At 45.6% G+C, this 17,272-nt stretch overlaps 6 protein-coding genes across 6 annotated transcripts; 3 read left to right on the forward strand and 3 right to left on the reverse strand.

Annotated features, from left to right (window-relative positions):
- The first annotated feature begins 390 nt into the window (after positions 1-390).
- EDB82DRAFT_450389 (uncharacterized protein) lies at positions 391-1,816 on the forward strand. The gene is made up of 4 exons (XM_025729080.2): positions 391-566; positions 637-933; positions 987-1,432; positions 1,495-1,816. Exons 1-4 carry the CDS (start codon positions 494-496, stop codon positions 1,771-1,773), a joined length of 1,095 nt encoding a protein of 364 aa, XP_025583383.2. The 5' UTR covers positions 391-493; the 3' UTR covers positions 1,774-1,816.
- A 28-nt stretch (positions 1,817-1,844) lies between these two features.
- On the reverse strand, positions 1,845-2,941 carry EDB82DRAFT_478896 (uncharacterized protein; the record flags this gene model as incomplete). Its single annotated transcript, XM_065608116.1, has 2 exons — positions 1,845-2,465; positions 2,501-2,941. 2 exons carry the CDS (start codon positions 2,939-2,941, stop codon positions 1,845-1,847), a joined length of 1,062 nt encoding a protein of 353 aa, XP_065464288.1.
- A 1,670-nt stretch (positions 2,942-4,611) lies between these two features.
- On the reverse strand, positions 4,612-6,780 carry EDB82DRAFT_578347 (beta-lactamase/transpeptidase-like protein). The gene is made up of 2 exons (XM_065609983.1): positions 6,622-6,780; positions 4,612-6,568 (listed from the first exon to the last, which is right to left on the reverse strand). The coding sequence occupies exons 1-2, from the start codon at positions 6,627-6,629 to the stop codon at positions 4,831-4,833; spliced, it is 1,746 nt and encodes a 581-aa protein (XP_065464289.1). The 5' UTR covers positions 6,630-6,780; the 3' UTR covers positions 4,612-4,830.
- Positions 6,781-7,977: 1,197 nt separating this feature from the next.
- EDB82DRAFT_547580 (uncharacterized protein) lies at positions 7,978-11,261 on the forward strand (the record flags this gene model as incomplete). Its single annotated transcript, XM_065609500.1, has 8 exons — positions 7,978-8,265; positions 8,419-8,548; positions 8,750-9,274; positions 9,330-9,876; positions 9,930-10,010; positions 10,061-10,387; positions 10,439-10,966; positions 11,018-11,261. The coding sequence occupies 8 exons, from the start codon at positions 7,978-7,980 to the stop codon at positions 11,259-11,261; spliced, it is 2,670 nt and encodes an 889-aa protein (XP_065464290.1).
- An 890-nt stretch (positions 11,262-12,151) lies between these two features.
- On the forward strand, positions 12,152-14,600 carry EDB82DRAFT_578349 (uncharacterized protein). The gene is made up of 5 exons (XM_065609984.1): positions 12,152-12,331; positions 12,426-13,118; positions 13,186-13,499; positions 13,553-13,891; positions 13,955-14,600. Exons 1-5 carry the CDS (start codon positions 12,173-12,175, stop codon positions 14,532-14,534), a joined length of 2,085 nt encoding a protein of 694 aa, XP_065464291.1. The 5' UTR covers positions 12,152-12,172; the 3' UTR covers positions 14,535-14,600.
- Positions 14,601-14,875: 275 nt separating this feature from the next.
- On the reverse strand, positions 14,876-17,043 carry EDB82DRAFT_578350 (Ppx/GppA phosphatase family-domain-containing protein). Its single transcript, XM_025729086.2, has 2 exons — positions 16,710-17,043; positions 14,876-16,658 (listed from the first exon to the last, which is right to left on the reverse strand). The coding sequence occupies exons 1-2, from the start codon at positions 16,832-16,834 to the stop codon at positions 14,969-14,971; spliced, it is 1,815 nt and encodes a 604-aa protein (XP_025583389.2). The 5' UTR covers positions 16,835-17,043; the 3' UTR covers positions 14,876-14,968.
- Between the last annotated feature and the right edge of the window lie 229 nt (positions 17,044-17,272).

Genomic DNA, 17,272 nt, shown 5'->3' on the forward strand with positions numbered 1-17,272 from the left:
ACCCGGGTGGCCAGAACTAACCACACCAAGATAGCAATGCATCGTCGTCAAGACAATCCCGCGGGTAAGATTCTGTATAGAGTCACTTGCTACAACGCTAGATAATTTACTAGGCACGTTTCCATATGCGTGGTTTCATTTATAGAAAACGCCATCGATTATCATATGGCGACATCTGCCCCACTTGTGATATTCGATGAGACAAGCCACTGAGAGAACACATCAAGACGGAAATTGCGGGGAATACCATCTTCAGTAATCTATTGCGACATTCCGATATAGAGTCGCGTAAACATGGTAATCCTTTTCCGGATTACTAAGTAACGAGGGAGACGGATGAGTGCAACCGCTCTGCGGGGTCGGAGCCAGAGTGATTATCGACGTCTAAATCGAGAAGTGAAATACTGTATATAAATGCATTGGATATCGGCAGTTCAAGCAATAATTAAAACACCTCAAGTTACTTGAATTGTAATATTTACCACTGTACGATATGCCATCAGCAACTCAACTCTACCAGTACAACCACGTCCCTGAGACGAAGGAGAACCTCGATTGGGCAGACTGTAAGCTAGCGAAAATCCCTGTATCTATCTACTTGGCATAACCAAGTGTCTAACAATGTCATAATGAAAGTGCCAACAATCGATCTTTCTCTATATGGAACGGAGAGTGGCAACGCAGAGCTTGCCCAGACCCTCATCGAGGCCATCCGCACTAAGGGTTTCTTCTATGTTACCAACTATGGCATCTCACAAGAGGAGGTCGATACACAGTTTTCCCTAGGCCAGCAATTCTACGAGCTTCCTTTGGAGGAAAAGGCCAAGTACCAGCCTAACCTAGAAGCTGGTGACTATAATGGATACAGACCTGCTGGTAGACGTGTTCTTAGCGGAGGTATTAAGGATAAGACTGAGGTTTGGAACATGGCCAGTAAGTGTAGAACAAACGGTTATCTGCAAGAGTGATGGTCTAATGTGATACAGCGAACGACGGTCGCATTACTCAGCCTCTTCCTGAGCTCCTCCAAAAGAACAAGACTTTGATCGAGAACTTCTCCAAAGATCTACATGACAAGGTCCTTGACCCACTTCTGCATCTCATCGCTATTGCTCTTGAACTCCCAGAAGACTTCTTTACTAAGCTTCATCAATGGAATATTCACGATGAGTCTCACCTTCGATACATGAAGTACTCCAAGTTTAGCCCCGAAGAGCGAGAGAAGCTAAGTGATGGTCTTTGGTCACTGGGTCATACTGATCTCGGAACCATCACTCTCCTCTTCCGTCAACCAGTAGCCGCACTCCAGATCAAGGACCACAAGTCTGGTGAATGGAAGTGGGCCAAGCCTCTTGATGGTAGCTTGACTGTCAACACTTGTGATGCGTTGAGCTTCTTGACAGGAGGCTACATCAAGTCGACTGTCCACCGAGTAAGAAGCCTATCCAAAGACAATTGAATCCGATTGCTTTGCTAACCAAAATGACTCAACAGGTTTCCGCGCCACCCAAGGACCAAGAGCATGTCGACCGTCTTGGACTTTTGTACTTTGCTCGCCCCCAGAATGATCTCGTCCTTAGCACTATCGATTCGCCAGTACTCAAGCGTGCTGGATTTACACAGAACGAGTTCGAGGCAGGAAATCACAAAGTTCCAACCATGGGAGAGTTCACAACCTTGAAGCAAACTTGGCAACAGAAGAAGGGCAAGGTTTACAAGGAGGAAGATGGAGCAGAGATCCTGCCAGGCTTCCAGGGTAAATACCATGCATAAACACATTAATAGTATTTGAATAATGTTATTTGTGGAGATAAATCTTTGTTCTTACACTGCGCTTCGAAATGCTACTCGTCATAGTCAAGCTCGTCACCTCCAATGAAGCCTTTTCGAACTTCCCTATCCAGCAGTCCTTCATCATCGTTATAGTCTCCATTTTCAAAGTCGTTGATGCTAGCTGTGTTTCGAGATATCTTGTCAGACACCCTAAACTCTCTTTCACCCATGTATTCATCTTCCTCCCCATATTCGTCACCAGGATCATACCTCGACCTTTGTTCATGACGCTTGGATCCAGCAGGTGTTCTACCAGACATTGATGGTCCACCCTGGATTCCTGCTTGTGTATAAGCTCTTGGGTTTCTGGCCGGCGCTTCTAGTCGACCAGCCAAGCTGCCATCCCTCTGTCGTGTAGGCCTTGATGATGGCATCTGATATTTTGCTCTTCGCCGTCCATCTCCCGCCATCGGTTCACGCGGTGGCCCATCTCCGTATGTTGATGGGCTGCGATACTGATATGGCGCTTGCTCCCGCCTCCGGTCCTGCTCACTTCTTCGTGGCGCAAGATAATCATTTCGCATATGGTCGGCCAGAACCATCTCAAGTCTCGCTTGATCCGCATCAATCACGGCTCTTGTATAGTCCATGTAATTCCTGAATTTTTCAATCGCTACTGCAACTTTTTCAAACTGACGTTCGTCAAGCACGGGCGACGCTAGTTGACCAGATTCAATGTTTGCCGTGCCAAGAGAAGCCCTCTCGTCAGGAAAATATCTGCCTCATCAAGAAGTAGCACACAGTCCCAAAAGTGAGCCAGTCGGAACAACTCGTTCAACTTTGAATCGACCGCCTCGGGTGTTAACCCCAAGTCTCCACAGGTGATGCTGAATAACGGCTTCTTATTAGCCTGGGCAACGGCTTCAGCCGTAGCAGTCTTGCCCACACAAGGAACGCCATGAAGGAGTATGAAAAGTCCGGAGCCTTTACCACGAACTAGATACTGATCAATAGGTCGAAGAATCGGTTGTTGGCGATAAATCCTCTGTTTCTCAAAGTGAGCTGCTACCAAAGATTGAATGATGAGCTTGTGGTTCATGTCAATTTGTAAGTCGTCAAAGATTGTAGATTGAGGAGGAATAGCTTCCAAGGAGTAGATATCCACCATGACAAAATGCCTCTACCGAAGAACATAAACGAAAACCCGGCGTGGTAGTAGCAGGTTGTTGATATCTTCATCAAGGCCATCCAGAGTAGTAACTTAGCCTTCGTTGTACGCTTGTAGAAACGTATCTTTAGCGACGCCACCCATCTTCATTTATGTCTTCGATATCATCGTTTCGCTGAGTTAGCTCCTCGATTCTGTACAACGGCTCATTGGGTTTATCTAGATCTGGGAAATCTGGCCAATGATGTATCTCCGTTATGTCAATCCCATTCTTCCACTCCGCATATGTCTCTTCATTTGGAGCCTCAAAGTCGGGCTTCCAAGAGGGTTAACGCTTCAGGGCTTCTTGAAAATCGATGATAACGTCTTCTTTCACGTGCTCCGGAGTTCTATTATCCTCCTCGTCTACGACACCCAGAGGGGGGCCTATGATTGTCCAGCCCTCACATGAGACGTGCCGTTCAATGGTGAGACTCCTGAAACGCTGTCCTTGTAGTGTCAAATTCTTCTCGACCTTGGCTGCAAAAACGATGGGGTACGCAAGAAGATCTCGTATATCTTTCTTTTCACCGAAATATAGCGCACTCTACTTTGAACCATGACCGCTTCTTTGAGTGGTTACGTACCGAGCACCCCGACTCTCTTTTCATCGATGGCAACTGCCAAGGCAATCCCACAGACAGCGTATCGCCTATGTCCCTTTTATGCACCAGGATCGGTCTAACGATAGCAGAGATGGAACCCGAAATTGTCTTTGTCCACTCCCATTGCGGATTGCATGTTGATCCAGGCCGCAATAATTGGTATTGACCAGACGGCATGATTCGCTCCTTTCTGTCACAGATTCTCACTGCCTTAGTCGACAAGGACATTCTTGCCATGAACTTTTCGAACCGGAGAAGCCTTGTGAAGGACCTCGAATACCACGACATTCACGCGTTGTGCGACCTGATTCACGACCTTGTTCAGCAATTCGATGCTGATACGACTATCTATTGCTTTGTTGATGATGGCTCAAAGTTTGACGTCGACTCTAGAGGCGCTTTTGCATCACTTAAATTGATATTTGGACGCATCCAAGGCATAATTGGGGATGATAATCTGAAACTAAAACTGAAGGTTCTCATGACAGTACCATTTAGATCTTCACAACGGTTGAGGAGAACAATTGAAGAATGATAAGCCGGCTGAAATCATATCATCCAGTAAGAGAGGGCCTGAAATGAGATTCAGTTCGTGACTCCACTGACTCTGAATAACTGTCTATGATTGATGTTACCAAGTAAACCTTGTCGTATTGTTACATTGGACACGCAGCGACAAGCCTTGTTTTAACCGCCTGGTCGTTCCACTTTCGAGTTTTGCCAATGAGCGGACTTATTCCGGAGGGTATATCAAATTATTCGTGCAATTCATAAACCTAGCATTAGGCTGGGCGGATTGTATCGTATTGGCAATAGCTCCTCTTGGAATTATAACTATTATTATCAGTGTTATTCAAGTAGGCAGATTGATATAGCTAAAGGCTATTGTAGGCCGGGCGAAAGAGAATATATCGGTCGCAGAGATGGAGCTAATGTTATCGACATCTCGCGAGATTTATGAGGTCTATAACGTCAAGAGCACGAATAGACGTATGCAAATTAAAAATGTTATTGCTCCTTGAGGATATAATTACTTAAGAATCTCTACATGTGAGTACTCAGTTATTATATCTAATTAGCAGTATGAATCTAATATTATTGTGATAGCCCCCTTGAAAGGGAGATTTTTTCCCGTCTATTAAGGCCACAGAAGCTTCCTTTTCAGTCTAGCACTAACATACACTAACATACAATTATCACAAGCGATCCGCTTGCTCCATCTCCAGGGTCTGTTTCTTTTCACCATCACCGAAAAGGCCAAGGTCTCCAACCGTTCCGCTTCATATCCTTGACGATGACAGGCGCATCTGGCAGTGGTGATCGGTGCCCTTTCTCCTTCTGCTGCTGTCTTTCAAATTCCGCTGGCTTTTCGTCAGGTTCATACTTCCAATTCAGGACATTGACGACACCAGTGGGACCTCGCCCAAAATGTACGTTTCCTACGAAGTAATGTTCCCAATCCATCATACCCTTGTATAGCCACTCATCCCTTGTCCGAGGCGTGAAGCTATATACATCCTTTGCATAGAACTCTAGATTGCACCTTGAGTCCTGGTGGCCGTTAATAGTGAGGGCTAGGTGATCCGTTTCTTCACATTTGAAGATGTTGACTGTGACATTGCTCCAAAGATAATTACCAACGTACTCATGTAGCTCAGCCTCTTTTTGCATGACGTCCGAATGAGCTAGCCAGTCAACCAAGAGTTGCTTGTGCCATTGCCTATGAAGATTCGCCTCCTCTTGGGCAAGCTGAAGATAGTCAATGGAAGGTTTAGCATCAAAGAGGGCTTGAATCATAATCTTGGCAGCAAAGTCAGCAGCATCACCCAAGTTTCCCCCGTTGGTGAGAGCAACAACCGCGCTTTGCGTCCCTGGAAAGAGATACATTGCCGAAGAGTATCCATTAGCATTGCCCTGGTGCCCTATAAAGAACTGTCGAGGAGATTCGCGTCCTAGGATGTATTGCCTGTTGAAAGCCTTTTGGTCTTTCTTTTTGACTTCGTGGTTCGTCCCCATATAACCAAGACCAGCCGTTGGCATGTATCCAGAATACCACCCCATGCAATATGCCAGTTCGTTGTCAAACCCATCTTCCGTTGGTCGGGTCCATTGTGGGCCCCAGACCTCTAGCATCTGTCTTAGGGGATTGGTAGAATCTTCCAGAGACGTTGATCCATCCTTCTCGGAAATGTACGCCTCCATCATCGCAGCTGAGAAATTGAGTAAATCAACTATGGAACTCTGCACACCAATGGCGCCTAGAAGAGGGGAATGATCATCACGAGTATATGTATCCCCGGATCGCAGCTTTTTATACTCCCCACTATCAAGCTTAGCATAGCCGTGAGCTCTGTTGGAGGAAGAGTCAAATTCGGCTGAAGAAACAACAGTATTTGTTAGGTTCAAAGGTTCAATTATGCGTTTCCTGAGAAATTCCGAGTACCGTTGGCCAGTGACCTTCTGTACGATCAGGGTGATTAACCCATAAGGAAGGTTATTGTATTCCCACCAAGTGTCGAAACGTTGACCGGTCTTGTCGTTTTCCGTAGATATATGGTTTAGAAACTCGACATATTCATCCTCCTTTGAGACTATTGAGCAATTGGGACCGAGGAAAAAGATTTGTGGTCTACTCAGGCCAACAGTGTGCGAAAGTGCCGATCGTATGGTCGCCTCAGATCCAATACGAGGGTCTCCAACAGGCTTGAAATTCCGTATGTGTTTGCTGATTAAGTCATCGAATGATAATTTGCCCTCATCTACAAGGATACCTATTGCTGTAGATAAGAACCCCTTGGAGCACGATGCGAGAAGATAGCTTGTTTTTGAATCAGCTAGCAGCCCTTCGTCAACGTCGCGTAAGCCGGTGCTATACTCGTGGACTTGCTTTCCATGATGCAGAACTCCAACAGAGATGGACGCGACTCCACAGATGCCGGAGAGGGCATCAATCACTTTGGCCTGATCAAGCCTATCGACCAGTCTTTGTTCAAACTTGTCAAAATCTGCGGACTCGACGGTTGGTTTGATACTTACGCTGACATCTGTGATGAAGCCGAGACGATGTAACTAGCCACTGCTGGCCTTTGAATAGTGAAGACAATAGCAGTATGTGTTTCATAATTTGGAAACGATTTTGCTCCCTGTGATCAGGCTCCCGGGTCGGATGACAATATGTTGATCGCCTCAAAGCCTGTTGAGGAGAGAAAAGATGGAGGTGAGATTGAGGACAGATCATTCGGTCAATATGCATTCCGGTGTCCTGGAATAACCAATCATGATGAGTTTGGGTATCACACCGGTATTTTGTGTATCTGTCTTATTGGCCAGAGACTGTTGGGGTGCTACGATGATACATCACTGAGAGAATAGCCAATGTAACAAAATCAACCCCACTGGCCCTGGTTGAACTGTGCCTCAATCACACAACCTTCATATTCAGGTCTTAAACCTATCATTTGACGAAGCCGCCCTTCTGAGCTCAATAGAGGGGGCAATTGGGCATAGATGTTGCTTAGCGACTGCTCCATGATGATGCTAACTACTTCCAGACCATCAGCTGAGGCCATTAAATCACATGCAGTAATGTATTTCGTCTTAAATGCCTGTTATCCTTTATTACCCAGAAAACCTCTTGCGGCTCAAATCGTCAATCATTTACAATTCTCACCTCATCATCATCAACGGACATATAGAAGCCATCGTATCTGCGCTTACCCGAATTTAACAATTCTGACACAAAGCTACAATCTTTTATCGCTGTCGCTTCAATAGTCGTCGCCATGCCTTGGTCAGATAATTCAAGTGCGATAACATCAACGGACACTGTTGGAGATGATCCAAATGAGAGCCAAGGTGGCGGTGGTACCAGTGGAGGAGGAGGAGGAAGGCCGCCACCAAAGCCAAACCCTACTCCCGGCCGATAGGTCAAAGATACCTATCTTGAGTTCAAACATTTTTAAAGCAGTTATTGATTTCCTTGAAGAAAGTTGTAAGAGAACTTTCAAACACCCTCTTACCATGCTTGCTGACGCGGTAGAATATGATACAGTTAAAGCAAGCGCGACAGTGGACAAGGAAGAATGAGGTTGAAAATGAAGGAATTGAAATGCAAAGTGTTCTGTCTGTGTTTTGGGGTGGGTGAAGTGCATAAGATATTTTTGACAACACAGGTTGGAGGGTTGGCTTAGGCAGCTACAGCCTCATTCAGGATGTGACAAGACTTTGAGGGTCAACCTTATAAGATGTTCTCGCTTTACTTTGCCGTTATTTGGTAGAATCATGTCGTACAAAACAAACCTATGAAACATTGCAATTAGATCAATACCCCTTTGTCCGTTATCATTTCCTGCTTTGTGTATCACCAAATCTTTGGTAGCGTGGCGTGTGCTCATGGATCAGCTCACTAAAATATGGTTGGAGGCTCAAGTTTTACAGCGTCAGCACCTAACCGTGGAAGAGCAGGAAACAGTGGAAAAGGTTGACTCTTACGAGCACCTCTGCGAAAAGCTCGGAAAGATTCAGGCGCAGTACAAGCTTGAAAGATGGGTGCGGCTCCTAGCTAGGATGGACCCTTTTGTATCAAGACTGCGCTCATTTGCGACCGTACTCTCTGTTTTTGCCCAAGCCAAACCTGAGGTATTGTCCTTTGTCTGGGGCTCTGTTGCCCTGGTTCTGGAGGTGCGTATGTGCTGTATCTGCAATGCAGCTCACTGTTTATTCAGCTTTTCTGACAGGGCCATCCCTCTGTAGCTTGCCGCAGGGCATTCAGCAGTTCTAGAAAGCATCGTCGATACCTTCGAACAAATGAAAAGGGTTTTGCCTCGTTTCCAGTGCTACGTGAAGGAATACGTGTCACCTTCGTCAACAATTACTCACCTCAGAGACGCCATTCGACGGTACTACCAGGAGTTGATTGACCAGTGCCAGGATTATATCAGGTTCTTGAAAGCCTCGCCGCTTAGTACGTACACTATTGTTTTCATATAGCAGGGTTCTCCTTTTCTTCGGTCAACCAGATGATGCAATGTCCCGGGCAATTTATATGAGGCAGATAATCTGGGCCAATCAGCGCGATTAGACTCACAGACCCCGTTTGATCGTCGCCCCAAACAGCCGTGTTGTGTTCACCGGTTTCGAGTCAGCCGCACTGACATTTTCATAGAAAACTTCTTATTGCTAGGCAGGACATCTAGAAAGCTGCGCACAGGTTCAACCAGGCGTCTGAAGCGACTAAGACATCTATCAATAGATGTAGAGCAAGAGGCAAGGATTGAAGAGCACAGGATAACCTATCGTACTTTGAATTCCCTGCGAGTAGAGCCTACAATGGCCACAATTCTACCATACCATGGTGTCACTTACCGCCAAAACCCAGCTTTCTACTCAAGGCCCCAGTACCTGGAACAGATAAGCGCAGTGCTTGACCCTGATACTCCACGAGGGCTGACGAGCTTTGCTCTGGTTGGCTTTGGGGGCTGCGGCAAGACACAGCTGGCGATTGAGTACACTCACCGAACCAATCATTATGATGCGATTCTTTGGTGCGCGGCGGAAAACAGCCTTCAGCTCTCTGAATCATTTGCAATGCATGCTAGGCGATTAGATCTCATCAAAGGCGACGACGTGCCACAAAAGGACCGTATTATAAGCCTAGTTAAGCAACGACTTCTTTCCTTAAGCATTAAAGGTGTTACATACCGATTAGTTCTGAAATATTCTTGAATCGCTAACAGTCTGCATAGGAAAGCCGAGCAGGTGGTTGATGATCTTTGACAACATGGAACCTTTCGATGGCCTATCGTCGTTCTGGCCTAGTGGCCTATCGGGATCAATTCTTGTAACCACACGAAACAAGACCCTTGCCAAAGAATTCACCGAATCTCAAGTTTCCATCCCACCATTCGAGCCACTTGATGCACGACGATTCCTACTGCAATATAGGACAAGTGGCACGGAACACACCTGTCAAGAAGATAATGCTGCCGAAATCATCAGTCAAAGACTTGGAAATCTTCCTCTAGCACTGGACCTTGTAAGGCATCATGTTTCGGCAAGTGGGAGCTCATATAATGAGTTTCTCAAATGTTATGGAGAACCCAGTGAACCATTTCTATATGATAGGATAAGTTCGACATGGAGGAATGAGTGGTACCATCAGAACGTTTTTGCAACTTACACACTTGGAATGCAAATAATGACCAACAAAGCTGTCGACATGATTCATGTGCTGGCCATCCTGGACGTCTCGTGCATTCCACTATCCATATTCGGAGCAAATAAAGAGGACATGTCAGACTAAGACACATCTAAAGTCAGATTACCCTCGCTAACCTTTACTGCAGGCTGTACAATGGCCCCGATGTTGAAGATGAGCTACCTCAACTCCAAGATTTACTCGAAAGCCCAGTCGCGAATACATATGAGTGAGAACGACGCCTTGAAGAAAATAAAATAACAACTGACAACTATCCAGACTTGATACAGTGGTGTCTGAATTGATGGATGGCTCTCTGATCGATCGCAACGTCGGCTCGGGCAGTCTGAGCTTGCATCGCATCTTGCAAGACTCTGTAGCACATTCTTTCGATGCAGCGACGAGATCTAGGTCTTTCGGCAAAGTCTTGTTCTACCTCAATGGTTGCTTTCCCGCTCAACGCGACGGTGGGTTACTATTTGAACAATGGTATCTGTGCGAACAATACATTCCTCATATCGTTTCCGTTGTCCAGTTTTATAAAAAACATGTTCAACACTTGGATCCACCAATCATGCTTGCCGAAATCATTCGTCGATGTGCATGGTACCTCTTTCATAATCATGGCAGATAGATCCCTCGCTGATTAGAGTTCAGGTACTTGTTGGAGAAACATCAATTTAAAGAGGGCAAAATGCTTGTGCGGGATGCGGTGGAGATCTGCAAAAGAGCTCGCATATCCAGGACCTTATTGGGGTTTACTCAACATAGATACATTCCCCGATTGCTCTCGGATTTGTATAATGTCATAGGCGCGTTGGAGTACGACTCTCACACTGAAGGCCATGGATTAAGGTGGGCTTTGAAAGCACGAAGTATTCGGCAAGAGCTATGTTTGACACTCGACCTTGAAAGTGACAAATGTATGCTCCAGGTCTTTCAGCATAACATTGCACTTGATATGCTAGCAAATGGTCAGCTACGGGAAGCACTGCCGTTACTAGAAGCCGTCCACGAATATGACGCTTCAACGAGTGGCGTCAATGCGGACAATTTTTACCGAACTCTTAGCTTATCGATTTGCTATCGACTATTGGGGAAGTATATCCATGCAATGGATTGCTCAAACATAGTGATGAAGGTGATACAAGAGCATATTGGCGAGGATAGTGTACCAATGGCAACGTGAGTCCCACCACCTCCGACAACTGATTTTAACAATAACACCATGTTCAGCGCACGCTTCTGTTGGGGAAATTTACTACTCTGCATGGAAGACCGAGTTGGTGCATACAACGCGTTCTCTATGTGCTTTCTCACTCGTCAAAAACTTATGCCAGCTCATTTTGACACTGCTTTCGCGGCACATAAACTTGGAGCCATGGCTGTTCAGAACGGAGATTTAGGTGCATCCATGTACGATTTTTATTTTGAAACCCTTAGTCAAAGTGATTTTTACAGACTTGCTAACCAATGGTGATGGATGTAGCCAGTTACTAACCCAAGCGTTACAAATCTTGGGCGATACAGATCCCATGAGCCTCGCTGCGATACGAACCGCGTATCTTCTGAGTACAGCCCTTCTCCAGTCGAATCAGAGTGATGCGGCCAAACTCATGCGTGATAGAGTCAACCAGGCTCTTGAAGCTGAAGGGAAACGTGTAGATGCCGAAGAGGCTGGTTATTCGCAGAGCTTTTTCGATTCATTAGTTTTATTCCGACATTTATAGAATTGCAAGATGGTGGGCTTAGGGATTGTTGGCGAACAGTGAGAGTCTCAAAAGTGACAAAAGTGATGGAGATTGTTGACCTGTTGAACAGCCTACCCTGGACTCATTTATTCTGAGATAGAAATAGAAATGAGAGAAAAGAGAACCGGCATAGAGAGATAGTGAGCTATACAGAGTGGCAGGAAGAGAGATGTTAAATAAATTACCCATTAGGGTTAGAAGATTCAGGTGCAATTTGAAAATTGTCAAATAAACTCAATTGATCAACGAGGATAACGAGGAAGATTGGTGGTAATTTCCAAATCATGGGGATAGCAGCCTTTGTTGAAGATATTTAGTTATTGTTCATGATTTTCAGTTTCTAATACGGACTCAGTCTCTCACTGAGTGATACTTCGAGAATAGGTAGTTACACTCCATGTGTATCTATGACTCCATGGCCCATCTCACCACACAGAGAAACAAGACCCTTGAATTCAACCCCTGTCAAGACAACTCTTGTTTTATTGCTATTGGCTGGGACTTGAATAAGGGGCTTCCAAATGCCGATTGGTCATCGGAATATCGTCCGGCGCGTTTCGACTAGATAAGACCACGAAGCTAAACTCACACGAACCAAAAATAGTGCCACTTTGTTATCATTTCATCAACCAGATCATTCATGTCGCAGCAACTTCGTCCGCTGGTCCCGCGGACAGCCCCGGATCAGCAGAATCCTAATACTCCAGATAGTGGAAGTAATGGTTCCAAAAGACAACTCGTATCTCGTCGAAAGCATACCCCTACAGCTTGCGGTCTCTGCCGTAGAAGAAAGACAAGGGTAAGATAATCATGAGCGAAGCCAAATCTTGGCATAATTACTATAAACTATGCCATCACTGAAGCACCCACTGACCATGCGATCCTATGTCTAGTGTGGTGGAGAGCGCCCCATCTGCTTTGTGTGTATTCGCCACGGCAGTTCAGCAGAATGCACATATGAGACGAAGCCCGCAGAGACACAAAGTCAAGCTTTGAAGCGCAAGTATAGTGCCGCAGAAGGCGAAAACACTGTCCATCGTAGATTCGTCGACATCCTTCGGTCCCACCCAGCTCAAGATGTCAACAACATTCTCGGCCGTCTTCGTGGCGGCGCTAGCGTCGATGAACTAGTTAGACATATCGAATCAGGAGATATGCTCCTGGAGCTCTCGGTGGCACCAGAGGTACAATGGCGGCACAACCCTGGTGGACTACTAAATATACCCGATCTACTGAAGACAGCCAATAACCCTTATGTCAAATCTATCATCTATCAGATAAAATTTAATTCATCATCTACAGCAATACCACAGTCATCACCAGGAACCGGATCCCTCGCTTTGTACAATGCTCCATATCACACAGCTACTATGGTCAGCACCCTACTTGACACTTGCGAACCATCAAAGTGGACGACAGTATCGACAGATGACGAGCTGCTCAGAGAAATCCTTCGTCGTTATTTTACTTCTGTCTACATGTTTCTTCCCTTCTTTGATAAAGACTCTTTCTTATATGATATGGCGCGCGGAAGAAATCGCTTCTGTTCTTCTTTACTCGTCAATGCAGTCCTGGCGTCTGGTTATGTATGTGTCACTAATATCAGCAAAGTCCTATAACGAAATAGCAGCTGACCCATGTGAATGTTATTAGAGAGCATGTCCGACGCTGCCGGATCGTCACGAGTTTTCTAACCCTTCATTACTACAATACAAGTTCTTATCAGAAGCGCGTCGTCTACGAGAACTTGAAGCCGGTGAAAGCAGCATCACTGGGATTCAGACCGATATGATTTTACATCTTGAACACGGTATGAATGGTCAAGATAAGCTGGGATGGTCTCTCTGCATTGCGGCTGTAGCTTCGGCACAAGAATTGGGACTCTTTGATGGTTATACTCCGACTATGAGTAAGGCTCAAAGAACAGTACGGACAATGACAGCCTGGGCTCTATTTGCCTGGCAAGGGTATTATAACCGATTTCCGTTGAACAAAGTCCAGAAGCTAAATCGGTGCACAGACTGCAAAGCTATCATCAGGAGAAACCTCCTCTTCTCACATCACCTCCCAGTATATCGTTGCCTACTGGCGAGGATGCCTTTGGGGAGATTTGGATAAAGTACGCCGCATCTCAATCTCCCCTGCCAGTTCATTTCAGCAACATCTTTATTGCCCTGGCTAGGTTTCGAACAATTTTAAACCGAATTTCAGACCGTCTCAATTCACCTGTCACTTCACAACAGGGCATGGATATCAATGAGACCACGATGATTTATCGTCAGCTTCAAGATTGGTATACCTGGTTGCCGAGCTACCTGAACGCTCATAATTTGGTGTTTCCTACTCACTTCAATCTACAGTAAGTTATCCTGCGACACTGTACTTTATTCCCGTTGCTGGTTCTATATACTAACAAAGATAGTATGCACTACTGGCTTGTTGTTGAACGCCTGTTTGCACCATATACTGAAAACAATTGTTTTAACATCCTCGCCACGTCAGAAGTTAACCCTAGGAAGATCATTGATGAAGCCAGAATATGCATGCGAACACTCATTCGGTTGTATTATAGCAGTCATGGTGACGACGGGTATGACTTGTTTGGAGTTCTCATCGCTCAACACGTGGCATTCTCGGCTCTTGCAACAATACAGCAAGTTGCAGACAGAACTTTGAAAGAAATCAATGACTCAGACGCCCTGATATCCGCTTGCATTCTTCGGGGGCAAGGCCGAATGTCCACCTTAAGCGATATTGTACTCAAGGTCTTGTACAAAAGTGCACCTCTAGACCTGGCTAGCAAGATATATAGATTCACAAACTTCAGCGAGGACGATAACTCATCGACACCTTTCATGCCCTTGCAGGCCGAGTGGCCGATTTATGTCGGTCAAGTCTCTCGGAAAGATGAGCGCAGGCTTGGGAATTTGTTCCGCGCGATTAGTGAACTGTCTGCAGATAACAGAGATAGCGATGAGGAGGAAATTGTGGACTTTGTTTGAAAATACAAACTTGACAACTCTATGAATAGTTTTGATTCCTTTCTCAAAGGAAAAAAAGAATACGATATTTGCAATATGTTTACAGTAGACCCAAAGCTTTTCAACAAGTATCCTTGAGTTGTGTGAATGTAAGATTATCCAATCCAATGCAAAACTGATAATAATGAGACTTTATGCTTTGACTATTAGCCTATTTGAGATCTCATGATCGGAATTCCAACGATAGTTACAGTATTACTTCCTTCAAGAGTAGGTAGTAATCGGTGACTGTTGACCTTGGGTATCACGTTTCTGGTCACGTGATGAAGTCATATCTTTCCTTTGGTTGTAGTCCTTCGACTTCGCTTTTAATCAATTAATCTAGGTAAGACTTTCTCATTTCATTATCAATAACGAAGAAGTGTTGTCCATTCTGCTGAAACGGTATCTGATAGCTACAAGATATCCTCCTCCACAACCTTGACGTTCACTTTCATCCCCCAACCATCCGGTCCTCCGACCCAATTCTTCTTCTTACCAATTTTTTCCACGATGTTCACGTGATCACTCAATGCCTCTTTCAATTTCGCAGGATCGTCCTTCATCTTCTGAATAGAAATTGTTAGCTGCAACCCCTCTCCATGCTTTTTATGTCCCAAGTCCCATGCCCATTGTGACGAGAAAATAACACGTGGCTTTCTCTCATCTACCTTTCCCGCTGGATAGAGGCGGCCGAGCAAATATCCGACTCTCCCAAGATACGAAGCCCACCAAACCTCCTCAGGAGTAATTATGGATTGGAGCGCCTTCTTGAATTGTGACTCTCGTGGGGGCAGTTCTCCCATGTAACGTGACTCCAACATCAGGGCAAGTCTTGCCCGATCTTGATGAGACACCCCACGGGTATAGGCGAGAAGGCCGGTGCTTGTGCTGTACATTGCGGTTGTGGAGGCTAACTCCTTGTCCATGATGGTGTGAACATACATAGTGTTTGCAAATGCGCGTAGAATATGCTTGTTGATGGACTCTGGGAATCGGCGAGTTCCTCCCTTTGAAGGCTCCGGGATAGAAAGCACGAGAAGTCTGTACAGTAGCTCTGCCGACTCCGGGGCGACTCGCTGTGTAGTAACCTCCAGGGGGTCTTGAGCTCTGATACTAGGCCCAAGCTCTTTGAACAAAAGGCCTTCTCGCACGCCACCTTGACAAAAGTGCGCAAGACGAATACCATGGGGAATCGCATTAGACAAAACGTTGATCAGAAAGGCCACAGCAGGAACTTGCTTTCTTCTCCGGTCGGAAACCCTAAAGATAGAATGTGCAGTACGAGCAACTTCTTCCAGGGCTTTTGTGTTCTCAAATCTTTCTTTACCTACCGTATAACCATTGATGATTGATATGGGGTAAGGGACACTGCTGGTCTGACTGATAGACAGCAGCAAGTAACCCCAGCCTCTGAACCCGCCGCCGGACAGGTATAGTGGAAATCCACCGTTTGCCTTCGCTTCAGCTACTAAGCTCTCCGGCACCTTCAACTTCTGATATGCATCTTGGAAATTGCTCTTCATCTCATCATGTAGTCTCTCCCGGGCTCTTTCTGCTTCTTCTTTTGACTTTCCCCTTTTCAAGTCCTCCAGAGTCTTAGTTAATGCTGCTGCCCCATATGGAAAGCTGATGGACCCTCGATCGCTGATTCTGACATTCCCATCCTGTGAAATGATCCAAGTAATTTGTGTGCTTCCACCTCCGAGGTCCATCATTAGTCCCTTGATGTCAGAGAAGCCACTTGCAACACCCAAAGAGCCGATGCGACCTTCGTCTTCTTTGGGGAGCAAGTCGACAGAAAGCCCAGTATCTTGATAGATCTTTGTGATAAATTCAGAAGAATTGAGAGCAGCACGAGTTGCTTCCGTGGCAACCACATGAATCTGACGTTCTGGAACATCAAGGTCGGCGCAGACAATCTTGAAGCGATTCAATGCAGCGATAACCTCACCAATGATACTGGAAGGAATTGGCACCTTTTTGCCCGTGTCTGGGTCAAATTGGGCATCATAGAGTGAGATATCAACACGGTAAACATGGATTGTTGGGAGGATACGAGAAAACGGCGGGGATAGATCTGTGACTGAAAACCGGATTCCATTGCTGGCAAAGCGGTTAGAGTATGGGTAAGGCTTTATTCAGCAAGCTACTCACCTCCCCATGTCTACTATACCTCTCAGGTGAGAGACATCCTTTGTTGGTCGTTCATCTCTGGCTGCGGAAAAGGACGTTGGACGTGTTTCCTGAATGATCTCAAAATCGAGATCGGAAGATTCCATGATGAATCGGAAGCTTGTACAAGATATCAATTGCGATTGAATGACTATAGAGTATCCTGGAACAGTTTCTTAGTTGTGTAAGAGGAAAACAATGAGTGAGGACTAATTTATAATCGCCTGACAGTGAACATGGAGGAGATAGATTTTGCAGCGGCATTCTATATGTGCCATGGATATTTGACACTCAGTACACGATATTGAAGTCAAACTCACAATGCTTCATAATCAACACTTAGGTAACGTTACTATGTCTGTGCATCATCTGCGTGGATATGATTACGGAAAGATCCACAGTTTGACGGTGTGGTGTTCGAGATATTGGGGCTCCTTCAACAAGTCACGTCTAGGCCCACGCTATAAAAAATGATGGATGGGGGGTCACAGTAGCCGTTAAAATCATTCGAATAAAACGGGTCACTTACTGCAAACCCCTCCTCC

Source organism: Fusarium venenatum, assembly GCF_020744135.1.
Source record: "Fusarium venenatum strain MPI-CAGE-CH-0201 chromosome Unknown EDB82scaffold_3, whole genome shotgun sequence".
Classification (NCBI taxonomy): Eukaryota; Fungi; Ascomycota; class Sordariomycetes; order Hypocreales; family Nectriaceae; genus Fusarium; species Fusarium venenatum.

Coding starts and splice junctions, on each gene's coding strand:
- EDB82DRAFT_578349 (XM_065609984.1), top strand. CDS start 12,173: ATGTCGCAGCAACTTCGTCCGCTGGTCCCGCGGACAGCCCCGGATCAG. Junction 13,500..13,552: donor GCTCTATTTGCCTGGCAAGG/GTATTATAACCG, acceptor ATCGGTGCACAG/ACTGCAAAGCTATCATCAGG. Junction 13,892..13,954: donor CCTACTCACTTCAATCTACA/GTAAGTTATCCT, acceptor TAACAAAGATAG/TATGCACTACTGGCTTGTTG.
- EDB82DRAFT_578350 (XM_025729086.2), bottom strand. CDS start 16,834: ATGGAATCTTCCGATCTCGATTTTGAGATCATTCAGGAAACACGTCCA. Junction 16,659..16,709: donor GGTATAGTAGACATGGGGAG/GTGAGTAGCTTG, acceptor CCGCTTTGCCAG/CAATGGAATCCGGTTTTCAG.
- EDB82DRAFT_450389 (XM_025729080.2), top strand. CDS start 494: ATGCCATCAGCAACTCAACTCTACCAGTACAACCACGTCCCTGAGACG. Junction 567..636: donor GAACCTCGATTGGGCAGACT/GTAAGCTAGCGA, acceptor TCATAATGAAAG/TGCCAACAATCGATCTTTCT. Junction 934..986: donor TGAGGTTTGGAACATGGCCA/GTAAGTGTAGAA, acceptor AATGTGATACAG/CGAACGACGGTCGCATTACT.